Below are 13756 nucleotides of genomic sequence, written 5' to 3' on the forward strand. Positions count from 1 at the left end.
ATTTACAGACTTACATATAACATATCTGACTGATAATCACATCACTGTCCCCTAGCAGCTGAACATCAAAGTTGAAGTTCGGTAGTGGTTCTCGATTAATCAGAATCTGGGGGACATGTGGTGGAATAGAACCTGGAAAAAAGACGGAAGTTTTTAATTGTAATGATATTGTGTATAAAATGCTATATATACCAATTAAATTACATAACACTTCACTACAGAGCAACAACAACTCTTGCTAGAAAATAACCTTGGTATGCAAGATCCCAAAGCTATACATGTTCCCACTTACAACTGCTCTGGTCTCACAAACGTACAAGGTATATTAAGAAAGTGAAGTATACTGTATGTTTAGATTTTTCTTTAGAAAAAGTGTAATTGGAAGAGGAAGAGAGAGAGAGAGAGAGAGAGAGAGAGAGAGAGAGAGAGAGAGAGAGAGAAGAGAAGAAATACAGGATACTGTTGATTAACCTGTAGAGTATTTTTCCACATAATTGCCATAACGTTCAGTGCACGTGCTGAACTGTGGCAGAAGCTTCTTTAAGCCCTCCTCGAAGAACTCTCCCGCCAGTTCCTTCCCTCACACTTCAGAACCTTTTTGTGCATCTGCACCGATGGTTGAAAATTTAACTCCACACGTGTGCCTTCAATGAGGTGAAAATGTAAGGCACCAAGTCAGGGGAATATGGGGGCAGTTCAACACATCCCTACTTATGAGACCGAGAGTGTCTCAGTGTGGTGTCATGCAACAAGCACACTCCTCCTGTCAGCATTCCCCTACTTTTGTACTGAATGGTCATTTTGAGTTTTTTAAGATCTCACAATATTGTTGTGCACTGGTGGTCTTCCCATGAGGCAGAAATTTGACTCAAATGATGTCTTTTCGATCCAAAAACACTGAGGCCATGATTTTTTTTTGCCCGAAATAGTGGTTTTGAACTTTTTGGCTGATGGGGAATTGGTGTGATGTCACCGTGATGAACGTCTTTTTGTCTCAGGCGTGTAATAAGCCACCTACGTTTCATCTTCAGTAACAATAGAATTCTGAAAATCCCCACCTTCCAATTAGAGCTGCTCAAAAAACTTGTGGGCACTACTGACTTAACTTTTCTTGTGCTGCTCCGTCCATTGTTTTGGGACCCATCTTGCACGCAGTCTCCGGTATCCCAGTGTTTCTGCCAGTGGCTCGCCAGTGATGAGATATTATACCTTAATATTCCTTCTTTCACTATCCAAATCAAATTTGTATTAAATTTTAATATCCCTTCTTTCTGGATATAAACCAAATTTATACGATAGACTGATGAGGTTTCGCTTGAGTGCGGGTTTCGGACAGTCATCTTATACCTGTCTAGCCAGACATTCAGCTAGCTGCCTATCTCCAGCGCAAAAATAGAACAGGAAAACAGTTCAACGTCAACCTGCAACACAGTGCATTTTGTAGCTTCCTAAAGGGTATTGGGGGGGGGGGGGGGGGGGGGGGGGGGGGGGGGGAGGAATATTCTTTTGGACTCAGTTATTCTACAATACAAATCCAAAGCAAGGAGTAACTGGCAAAGCCATGGTGCAGGTAACCAACTGCATCAAACATAGGGACTCCTACGTACAAACACTTTTTGTAGAAATTGTAAATAGCCTTTTGCTCCCTGTATTTCACCCCTGCCACCTTCAGAATTTGAAAGAGAGTATTCCAGTCAGCATTGCCAAAAGCTTTCTCTAAACCTACAAATGCTTTGCCTTTCCTCAATCTATCTTCCAAGATAGTCGTAGGGTTTTCTACGAAATCCAAACTGATCTTCCCCGGAGTTGGCTTCTATCAATTTTTCCATTCATCTGTAAAGAATTTGTGTTTGTATTTTGCAGCCATGACTTATTAAACTGATGGTTTGGTAATTTTCACACTTGTCAACCGTTCTTCCTTTGGGACTGGAATTATTATATTCTTTTTGAAGTCTGAAGGTATTTCGCCTGTCTCATACATCTCGATCACCAGATGGAAGAGTTTTGTCATGGCTAGCTCTCCCAATGCTATCAGTAGCTCTAATGGAATGTTGTCTACTCCCTGGACCTTGTTTCGACTTAGGTCTTTCAATGCTCTGTCAAACTCTTCACGCAAATAATATCTCCCATTTCACCTTCATCTATGCTCTCTCCCATTTACATAACACTGCCCTCAAGTACATCACCCTTGTATCTGTATTTATGATACAAAAATAGTCAATTTTATATGATTTTAGAGGAAATGTAATAGTGTAGCAGTCAAACAGTGGCCTTTGTGTGTTCTCCTGTATTACACAAAAAAAATGTTCATCTACCAATGACATCCAGGCACAGAACATATAAACCAAGCATCCAGATAGAGTGGCATAAAACAGAATAGGCTGAAGTTCAAGAGAGCCATCAGGAAGAATTAACATACAAGGAAAATGCAGGATGAAATAATGACAATATTTCAAAAAGGATAGACTGTTTCTCACCATACAGTGGAGACGTTGAGTCACAGAAAGGTGCAACAAAAAGATTGCTGAAAAAATAAGTTATCAGCACTTCTTTTCAATTAGACAACTCTCTCTCTAATGCACGCGCGCGCGCGTTCACACACACACACACACACACACACACACACACACACACACACACACAGGCCAGACAGATGTAGGACAGACACATGTGTGGCTCATAAGCCAGTATGTGTGGGGTGGTTTGAAAGACGACATGAAAAACACAGAAGAGAAAGAAAAGGATGGACACAGTAGAGTAATGTGTTAGCAACTACTGTAGTAACAAAGAAAAACACCACTGGGTTACAAGATGGGAGTCTTTTTGTTGTGCCTTTCTGTGATTCAACTTCTCCACTACATGGTGAGTAGCAATCTATCTGTTTCATAATATTATAACATACAAGGAAGTGTGGTACTGAACTACTGAGGAATGATGACGTGCATTTGAACTTATCCAAGGCAGCACATACTGGAAGTTTAGTTCAGAATAGTAGGAAAGACATCTCTAAAAAGAGTAGGCACAGAAGTTGGACAGACACATGTAATCATAAGAAATGTAAATCTGAAGAAACTGTGGGTAACCTGTGAAACATTTCAACTGATCCAACAAAAATGGCAAATATGAAAAAGTGCAGGAAAAGGCAGGGGCAAAGAAATGTACGTTGGTTAGAAATGAAATCATTAAGTAGTGTAAGGAAACTAAAGAATACTGAAAAGTGAAACATAATTTAAGGAGAATTTAAAAGCAAAAACCAGGATTAAGAGTGGACACACAATTCCACCGTTAAACTCAAAGGAGTGAGTGGACAAGTGGAACAAGTACATTATAGTTTCTACAAGGGCAAGGGACTGTCTGCCAATTTGGTAGAAGAAATGTGTGTCAATACGAGGGACATAGGTAATCCAGTATTAAGAGTAAGAGTTTGACAGAGATTCAGAAGACAAAGCAGAAGGAATAGACAACATTTCCTTAGAATTTCTAGTGCCACTGGGTAGCGATCAAAGGTTCTTCAAATTAGTGTAAAATTACGAGGTTGGAGACATTTCATTAAGCTTTCACAAGAATACACACATAGTGCCAATGACATCAGGGGCAGATAAACAAAGAAATATTGTGCTATCTGCTTGGCAGCTCAAGTGCCTGAGTTGCTGGCCAAATGAATAAAGAACAAAATTCAGAATATATTATAGTATGATCTGTTTGACTTGAGGAATCGTAATAGCTTTTGAGAGGGAGTTCTAATGTTACATCTGATACTGGAAGCAAGGCTTAAAACAAATCGAGAAACCTCCACAGGTCTTGTTAACAAAGGAAAAGCAACTGACAATATAAAGCAGTACAAGAGGTTTGAAATACTCAAAAAAACAGATAAACACTACAGAAAAAGGTAATATACAACATGTGTGTCCGCTGCTTGTGGTCTCGCGGTAGCATTCTCGCATCCCGAGCTCGGGGTCCCGGGTTCGATTCCTGGTGGGGTCAGGGATTTTTCCTGCCTCGAGATGACTGGGTGTTGTTGTGTTGTCATCATCATCATCATTCATCCCCATTACGGTCGGAGGAAAGCAATGGCAAACCACCTCCACTAGGACCTTGCCTAGTACGGCGGTGTGGGTCTCCCGCATCGTTCCCCTACGCTCCGCCATGGAGTACGGGACTTAATCTTTATCATCACAACATGTGTACGAATCAAGGAAGAACAATAAGAGTGAAAGACAGAAGAGAGGAATGCACAAGGCAGGGACTAGGTGTTTCTCCACTATTATCCAAGAAGCAATGAAGGAAATAAGAGATAGCTTCAGAAATGTAATCTCACATTATATTCTGGGTGAAAGGATTTCACTGATAAGATTCACCCATGACATTATCATCATTCCTTACAGTGAAAAATAATTACAGGATTGCACAGATGAACAGTCTACTGAGTACAGAACATAGATCAAGAGCAAAACAAAGGAAGATGAAAGTACTGAGAAATGCAGCAGATTAGTGACAAACTTAATGTCAAAACTGCAGGCCACATAGTACACACAGCAAAGGCAGTTCTGTTACCTCAGAAGCAAACTAACAATGACACAAAAAGCGTGGAAGACATTGGGAACAGCCTAACACAAGCAAAGATTGTACTCCTCAGCAAAAGAAGGCTATACTATTTAAAAATACCAAAACTCTCCATGTTATTCTGCCGGGAGCTTCTAGGATCTATACAAGCCCCAAAATTTTGTTCTCGTCTGCTACAGGGATTTGCAGGGGTCACAGTAACTTTGATGTTGGCCTGGAGTGCATGGTACACTGTGGCGAACCTCTGTGTGCTCCAAAGAGAGGTCAAAGCTGATTCTCACCCCTGCAGATGGTTGTCTGGTTTTGAGTGAAAGGGAATAAACTGCAAGGTCATCAGTTCCTTCACCCATTAAGTGGAAAACCAGGAGTAGTCATCAAAGGACAGAGGTGAAAAGCAAATCCTGGAGAGCCTAAGTGTAACTAACATAATAAAAGCCAATAAGGTTAAGCGGCCCTCCCTTAAAGAGTGTGGTAAAAGTCCGCTTCATGAGTAAAATGAAAAACTAAGTCAACCACTGGGGCATCGTCTCCTAACACCATTGTAGGGTGGCTGGGTTGGGACAGTTGACCAAAATGTGGGCCAACATCAAATGGGCACCACAATGACAGTGGGATGAGTCATCGAGCCTATGGAGAAGATGACCACAAGTCAGCCAAGTTTGGCCAATGCGGAGACAGCAAACGACGGTAAAGCCCTTGTGAGATGCCTGTGTGGAGGGCCTTCATAGATTTGTAGTCTCATTTACAACCCATTGTTTGGGTGAAGTCAGAGTGAGCCATTCGATACTCCAGGCTACTAAAACTTGATGGTGTAATACCAATAGGAGGTCTGTTTCCAGAAAACTGATTGCAAGAGACGGTTTACTGGTAGCCTGTTTGGCCAGGCTATCACCGAGTTCACTCACTAGGATCCTGACATGGCCCACGGTCACTGAATGTTCACACAAGTCAACAGCATACAAGGAATGCTGGTCGGCAATGACTAAGGGATGGTGAGGCTAGCACTGGTTGAGAGCTTGAAAATGCTCAAGGAGTCACTGCAGAAGAGAAAGGACCCACCACTGCAGGAATGCATATGCTCAACAGCACGAGAGACAGCTACCGACTTTGCAGTGAAAACACTACAGCTGTCCAGCAAGGAGAGCAGTTCGGTATATCCCAAATGAGTATAAGCAAAGCCTACACGACCAACAACCATCAAGCAATCAGTATAGATGACTTGTCACGAGTGTCGACGACTTGTAAACCCTGGAATGCACCAAGGATGGAGAAGAATTGGTGGTGGGGGCCTCAGGATGAAACAACGGATCCACCACGGAGGTGTATGGTGATGGGTACAGAGGAGAGGTGGAAGAGGAAACAACTAAAGTTCAGAGGGGATAGACTGGATGCGGACTGTGATTGTAATCCCTGAATGGGGCTGCCATTGCAGGAGATGAATCACCATGTTAGAAAACAGGAAATGATAGTTTGGATGCCTAGGGAAGCTGCGAACGTAGGTAGCATAAGCTGCTGTTGGTGCCTGACCTGCAGTGGAGGAACCTCAACTTCCATGAGTAAGCTGTTCACAGGGCTAGTTTGATAGCCTCCTGTCACAAGTCAAACCTCCAGATCCGGTGTCCGCAATGCTGAGGGTGATGCCGAACCATATGCCAGGCCCCCGAAATGAACGTGGGATTGTATCAGGGTTTTGTAACGCTGAAGAAAGGCGCTGCGACCTGCACCCAAGCTGGTGTTACACAGGCAGCGAAGTGTATTAAGGTGCAGCCAGCACTTACACTTAAGCTGGCGAAGATTGGGAATCCGTGCTAACTGAGCAGTGAAGACCAGTCCTAAAATGTGAAGTCTCCACCACAATGAGTAATTGGTCATTCAGGTAAAGTTAGTAATTGGTCATTCAGGTAAAGTTCTGGCTGTGGGTGAACAGCACAACATTGATGAAAACGCACGACACAAGTCTCGGCAGCTGATAACCGAAAGCCATGGGTAGGGCCCATGCTTGTTCCTTCGGTATGGCACCTTGGCAGTCTACATTTAGCAAATGCTCACACTAGAGGAGCAACAGTAGAGGCAAAAGTTGTCAGCACACAGTGAGTGTGATACTGAGGACCCCACAGACACTGCTAGACTATTGATGGCTACTAGACACATAGTACAAACCTTGCAGGAACCCACTCCCTTATATACGGGGAGAACTGTGTGAGGCACCAACTTGAATTCGGACAATACAACGAGACAAAAAGTTCTGGATAAAAACTGGGAACACACCCTGGGAACCACATTCAGTAAGGTAGCGAGGGTGTGGTGTCATCATGTGGTGGTGTAATCTTTCACAGGTCGAAGAAGATGACCATAAGATGCTGAGATTGGGCAAAAGTTGTATGGATGGCAGACTCCAGGTAAACTGGATTATCAGTAGTGGAATGGCCTTGCAAGAATCACCCTGGGACAGAGCCAGAAGACTCCAAGACTCAAGGGGCCAACACAGCCGCCAGCTCATCATGCATTCAAGCAACTTAAAGAGAACATTGGTGAGACTCATTGGGCGATAACTGTCCATCTCTCGAGGGTGCTTACCCGATTTCAGTATTGGGACAATGATACTTTTTCGCCATTGCAATGGGAACTTGCTCTCGTTCCAGATGTGGTTAAAGATCTCAAGTATATGATGCTGACAGTCCACTGGTAGGTGTTTGATCATTTGATTGTGGATGCAGTCTGGCCCTGGAGCTGTATCAGCGTAGTGGGCAAGGACATTGACAAATTCCCACTCACTGAATAAAGCACTATCGGCTCCAGGTGGCATGCAGTAAAAGAAAACTGCTTTCACTCCAACTGCTGTTAAGAACACAAAAGGCAGGTTTATAATTCTCAGATGCTAAAGCTTGCGCATAGTGCAGACAAAACGTTCGACGACAGCGTCTAGATCAATGCAGACAGTCTCATTCAAGGTAATATCAGGTGCACCTACAGGTGTCTGGTATCTATAGAGATGTCTGATCTGGGGTCAAACCTGGAAAGGATAGGCACACAGTCCAATGGTTGAAACATACTGTTCGCAGCATTCTCGCTTCCGTCTTTCTACTAGGTGGCTCACCCGTGCACGGAGCCTCTTTAAGGCAATGGAATGCTCGATCAACGAGTGCCGCTTGTGATGTTTGAGAGTCCGCCTATGATCTCGAATGGCCTCTACAATTTCCGAGGACCAACAATGTGCTGTCTTCCGTCAGGGCGGGCCTGAGGAGCAGTAGTTCACAAAATCAGCTGCCGGAAAAATGGCTGTAGTTGTATTCTGCATGACCTCCTCATCATTATTTCCATGTGGCAGAGTGTCAAGGTCACCAGCAGAGGTGAAAGCATCCCAGCCCATCTGGACAGGCATCCAGGGGAGTGACACTGAGGGAGGGACAGGAAGAACGGGAAGTTGGTTGGTTGGTTGGGTTAAAGAGTAAAGGGACCAAACTACAAAGGTCATCGGTCCCTTGTTTCATAAAAACACAGAGCACAGTGAAACTATCCACCAGTCAGGCGAAGCACTAAAAGAAAAATTCCGGGGAAGACAAGCCCCATAGTCCATTGGAAGACAACACGGAAAACAGAGCACAGCAACAAAAACAACATAGAGAACAAAGGCAGAAGGAATTAAAACTGCACAGCAGAGGACTGTGGCTGGCTGATCACGAAAATAATAGGATGAGCCAGCCACTCTGCAACACGTTAAAACCTCCAGCCTAAAAGTTTAGGGAGGAGTCGAATCGCAACACAAAACTAATTAGAAGAGACAGCTCAAAAGAGGGTGATGTTAAAAAAAAATTTAAATGGACTTATAAAAGCCGCTTGCGCAAATAAAACTTAAAACCCGATCTGCCATACCATAGAGACATTGTCACCTAAAAGAGACGATAAAGCACCCTGGAGATTAAAAGTTCGCCTGAGGGCGGTTAAAAGAGGACAGTCCAACAATATATGGGCCACCGTCAGATTCGCACCACAGCGACAATGAGGGGGGTCCTCTCGACGCAGCAGATGACCATGCGTCAGCCAAGAGTGACCAATGCGGAGCCTACAGAGAACAACAGAATCCCTGCGAGAGGCCCGCATGGAGGAACCCCACACGTTCGTGGCCTCCTTTACACGCCGCAGCTTGTTGGGTACAGACAGAGTGCGCCATTCGTCTGACCACATTCCAAAGAGCTGACGATGTAACACCTATCGGAGATCAGTTGCCGGGAGGCCGATCTCCAACGGCAGTTTGCGGGTGGCTTCTTTAGCTAACTTGTCGGCGTGGTCGTTTCCCGCTATCCCAACGTGTCCCGGGGTCCATATGAACACCACTGAACGTCCACGCTGTTCAAGAGCATGGACGGACTCCTGGATGGCAACAACAATGGGATGGCGTGGGTAGCACCGGTCAAGAGCCTGCAGACTACTGAGCGAGTCACTGCAAATGACAAAAGACTCGCCAGTGCTGGTACGAATACGCTCAAGGGCACGAAAAATGGCTGTTAGCTCTGCGGTGTAAACACTGCAGCCCTCCGGCAAGGAGCGCTGGTCGACATAGTCCGCATGAGCGTAAGCGTACCCCACACGGCCATCAACCATCGAGCCATCTGTATAGATAACCTCCGAGTCATGGGATGCGTCAAGAGAGCAAGAAATTGGCGGCGCAAGACTGCAGGAGGAACTGAATCCTTGTGCCATTGTGAGAGGTCCAGCCGAAGCTGCGGCCGACGAATGCACCAAGGTGGTGTACGTGGGTGGACCTGAAAAGCAGATGGAAGAGGCAAAGACTCGAGTGCACTAAGGAGTGACCGAACACTGAACCCAATTGCGAGGCCTGATCGCGGCTGCCGGTGTGGGATATGGACGGCCGCATCAGCGAAAAGGAGACGGTAGTTAGGGTGACGGGGAGAACAACGGACGTGGACAGCATAGTTGGCTAAGAGTTGTTGACGCCGAATACGAAGTGGAGGAACCCCCGCCTCAGCAAGTAGGCTAGTAACAGGACTGGTGAGGAAGGCTCCTGTCGCCTGTCGAACCCCACAGTGGTGAACGGGATCCAGCAGTTGCAACGCTGAGGGCGACGCTGAGCCATACGCCACACTCCCATAATCCAGTCGGGACAGCACAAGGGCTTTGTAGAGCTGCAGCAGCGTGTTACGGTCTGCACCCCAAGTTGTGTTGCTGAGGCAGCGGAGGGCATTCAGATGCTGCCAGCACTGACGTTTGAGCTCACGAATATATGGAAGCCAAGTAAGCCAGGCATCGAACAGCAATCCCAGAAAACGGTAAGTGTCAACAACCCTGAGCATAGCATCCTGAAGATAGAGCTCAGGGTGGGGATGGACAGTTCGACGCTGACAAAAGTGCATAACACAAGTCTTCGCAGGAGAAAACTGAAACCCATGGGCGAGGGCCCACGCCTGCGCCTTGCGTATGGCTCCCTGTAACCGACGTTCTGCAACACCAATGGTGGAGGAGCTGAAAAAGATGCAGAAATCGTCGGCATATAACGTGGGTGAGACAGACGACCCTACTGCTGCTGCAAGGCCATTAATGGCCACAAGGAAAAGGGGCACGCTAAATACAGACCCCTGTGGAACGCCGTTCTCCTTGATATGAAGTGAACTATGGGATGTGCCAATTAAAACGTGGAATGTCCGAACAGATAAAAAATTCTGAATAAAAATGGGGAGAGAGCCCCGGAGACCCCACCCGCGCAACGTGGCGAGAATATGGTACCGACACGTCGTGTCATATGCTCTGGAGAGGTCGAAAAAGACGGAGACGAGGTGTTGGCGCCTGGAAAAAGCAGTGCGGATTGCAGACTCAAGGAAGACCAAAGTATCGGCGGTGGAACGGCCCTGACGGAAGCCGCTCTGGCACTGAGCCAGAAGACCCCGAGACTCGAGCAGCCAACACAGCCATCGACTCACCATGCGTTCCAGTAGCTTGCACAGAGTATTTGTCAAGCTGATGGGCCGATAGCTATCCACAGTAAGCGGGTCCTTACCAGGCTTCAGCACCGGAATGATGGTACTTTCTCGCCACTGCGACGGAAAGACACCATCACCCCATATGCGGTTGAAGATGGCAAGAACACATCGCTGACAGTCCGGGGAGAGGTGTTTGAGCATCTGATTGTGGACGCCATCTGGCCCAGAGGCTGTATCGGGGCACTGTGCCAGGGCGCTCTGGAGTTCCCACAAACTAAATGGGGCGTTATACGCCTCAGGGTGGCGAGAAGCGAAAGAAAGCCGTTTGCCTTCCTCCCGGCGTTTGAGCGCGCGAAACGCAGGCGGGTAATTCCCTGACGCAGAGGCCCGAACATAGTGCTGTGCGAAATGCTCGGCGATTGCATCGGCATCGGTGGATACCGCCCCGTTGACGCTAAGCCCTGGGACACCTGTAGAGTACTGCAATCCAAAGATGCGCCGAATCTTCATCCACACCTGGGAGGGTGAAGTACGGGAACCAATGTTGGAAACGTACCTCTCCCAGCACTCCCGTTTCCGCCGTTTGATAAGCCTCCGTACCTGAGCACGGAGACGTTTGAATAAAATGAGGTTATCCAAAGACGGGTGCCGCTTATGTCGCTGAAGAGCCCGCCGACGTTCTTTAATGGCGTCAGCGACCTCTGGAGACCACAAAGGCACCGACTTTCGCCGGGGGCACCCTAACGAACGAGGAATGGTACGTTCCGCAGCTGAAACAATCGCTGCAGTCAGTGTCTCAACCGCCACGTCGATGGTACCATGGGGGAGAGATACAACAGTGGCAGCAGAGGAGAACGTGTCCCAGTTTGCCTTGCTAAATGCCCATCTAGGCAAGCGTTCATGGGAGCGACGCTGGGGTAGTGAAAGGAAGATGGGAAAATGGTCACTAACACACAAGTCGTCATGGACTCTCCAGTGGACCGATGGTACAAGCCCTGGGCTGCACAACGACAGATCTATGGCCGAGAACGTGCCACGCACCACAATGAAATGTGTGGCGGCGCCAGTGTTTAAGAGGCAGAGGTCGAGTTGGGAGATGAAATTCTCGACCTCTCGGCCTCGGCCAGAAACACTCGTTCCACCCCACAGGGAATTGTGGGCGTTAAAATCCCCCAGGAGAAGAAAAGGCGTGGGGAGTTGGGCGACAAGTGCAGCCAATTCGGTCAGGGAGACTGTACCACCTGGTGGGAGATAGACACTGCAGACGGTTATGTCCTGGGTAGTCCTTACGCGTGCAGACACAGCTTCCAATGATGTTTGAAGGGGCACAGGAGCACTATATACAGAGGTAAGGACATACACGCAGGCTCCACCTGACACACAATTGTAGGTGCTACGGTTGCAGTAATAACCCCTGTATCCACGAAGGACAGGGGTCCGCATTGCCGGGAACCAGGTTTCCTGGAGGGCCATGCAGAAAGCAGGTGTCAGGCTTAGAAGCTGTCATAGCTCAGGGAGATGGCTAAAATAACCGCCACAATTCCACTGGAGGATCGTACAAAGTGTGTCCTGTAAGGGCATGAAGGTACTGAAAAAGCAAATTACTGCACAGGGTCACATGCTGCCACCGACTGAGCGACGGACGTCACTACGGCCATCGTTTCTGAGGAGACTGCGAGATCCAGGTATTCAGGGGACGCAAAGAGCTCGACCTCATCCTCAGAGGCGGAGCTGACAGGAAGCGTTCGTGCGGGAACCACTGGGTCCTTATCCTTGGAGAGCTTCCTCTCCTCTCTCTTGTCTTTGGGAGGAGGGTTGGCATGCTGGGAGGGCTTTCCTGACGCATTATCGGGAACAGATGAAGAGCGGGAAGCCCTTCGACCAGCAGCTGGTGGCTTCTTCAGCCACTGGCTAGTGTCTTGGGAGACACTGGGGAAGTCCTTGGAAGGGACTCCCCCAAGGGATCCCTTCCGAACAAGTGAGGCCGGAGGAGGCTGTTGCGTCTCCGGCTGAGCAGCCGGAGAGAGCTGTCGCTTCTCCGGCTGAGGAGCCGGAGAGGGCTGTCGCCGCTCTGGCTGAGAGGTGGGGACTGACGTCCCCGGTTGCTTGGGGCGCACTGCTCCCAAACTGGGTGTTTTGGGAGCAGTGGAAGAGAGAGTGGCCTGTCCCAGCGGTGGGGCAGACGTGACTTGAGTTCTCTGTGGGCCAACAGAGAAGAGAGAGTGTGCAGGAGCTGGTGGCGGCAGTGTGACGGTAGCATAACTCCTCAACATAGGTGTGGGGTTGAGGCGTTCTAGCTGAAGAACGGGAAGTGGTCACAATGCCACATAGGTCATTGTGGATCCTCCAGTGGTTGGATGGGAGAAGACAAGAGATGCAAATGGCAGAGAAAGTTCCGTGTGCCACACTGAAGTGTGTAGGTGTACCAGTATTCAAGTGGCAAAGGTCAAGTTGCACCAGTAAATTTGTGACGTCTTTACCACAGCCAGTGTCCACAGTTCCACCTCACAAAAGGGTTATGGGCACTGAAATCACCCAAGCCAAGATTAGGAAAAGGGGGGGGGGGGGAGGGGGGAGACTGGGAAACCAATGAAAAGTACGTTCTGAGACACTTCACCATCATGAGGATGGTAATATCCTGAAATGCCCTTACTCGAACAGCCATATCATCTAAAGGGGTATTAAGAGAGACAAGTTTGCTATAAACGTGTAGTGTGTCTTGAACATACGTGCAAGCTCTGCCCGAAACCCTGTCATAGCACAATTCTTAAAACACACCCGGTAAGGACTGCGGTCTGTGTTACTGAAAACCAGGTCTCCTGAAGTGCTTAAAAGATGTCATAGCTTAGCCAGGTGAAGGAAAAAAACCACTATAATTCCACTGGAGAATAATGTTGATGATGTACAGTGAGGCCAGGATGGAACAAGGAGTGCAGGTTATCCCTTAGAGTCACCTGCTGGCATTTGCTGAGGATTACAGCATCAATATACATAGGTTTCTGGATCTGTTGGTGGTACAAATCAGGGCTTCAGTGGCTGCCGGAATCTCCACTTCAGCCACAGAAGTGGAACGGGCAGGATCAGTGGGCACGGGTGGCCACCAGAATGCCCTTCTTCTTGGAGGATTTTGATAATTGCGATGGCTTCGGTGAACCAGTTTCAGGTAAAAATGGGGATCGCGAAGCCCTGGAACCAGCATCCTGTGGCTCCATTAGCCCTTGCTTCCGAAAGAAAACTGATTTGTCTCTGGCTGGGAG

General features: G+C 47.7%; 1 protein-coding gene across 4 annotated transcripts in view; it reads right to left on the bottom strand.

Annotated features, from left to right (window-relative positions):
- Positions 1-13756, bottom strand: part of LOC124545857 (NAD-dependent protein deacetylase sirtuin-1) — a 55893-nt gene that overhangs the window by 13794 nt on the left and 28343 nt on the right. For all 4 annotated transcript variants that reach the window (XM_047124826.1, XM_047124819.1, XM_047124840.1 and 1 more), the window contains one exon: positions 15-132. In XM_047124826.1, the coding sequence (XP_046980782.1) occupies positions 15-132 (118 nt within the window). The remainder of the gene's footprint in view (positions 1-14; positions 133-13756) is intronic.

This window comes from Schistocerca americana, chromosome 1, assembly GCF_021461395.2.
Source record: "Schistocerca americana isolate TAMUIC-IGC-003095 chromosome 1, iqSchAmer2.1, whole genome shotgun sequence".
Taxonomy (NCBI): domain Eukaryota; kingdom Metazoa; phylum Arthropoda; class Insecta; order Orthoptera; family Acrididae; genus Schistocerca; species Schistocerca americana.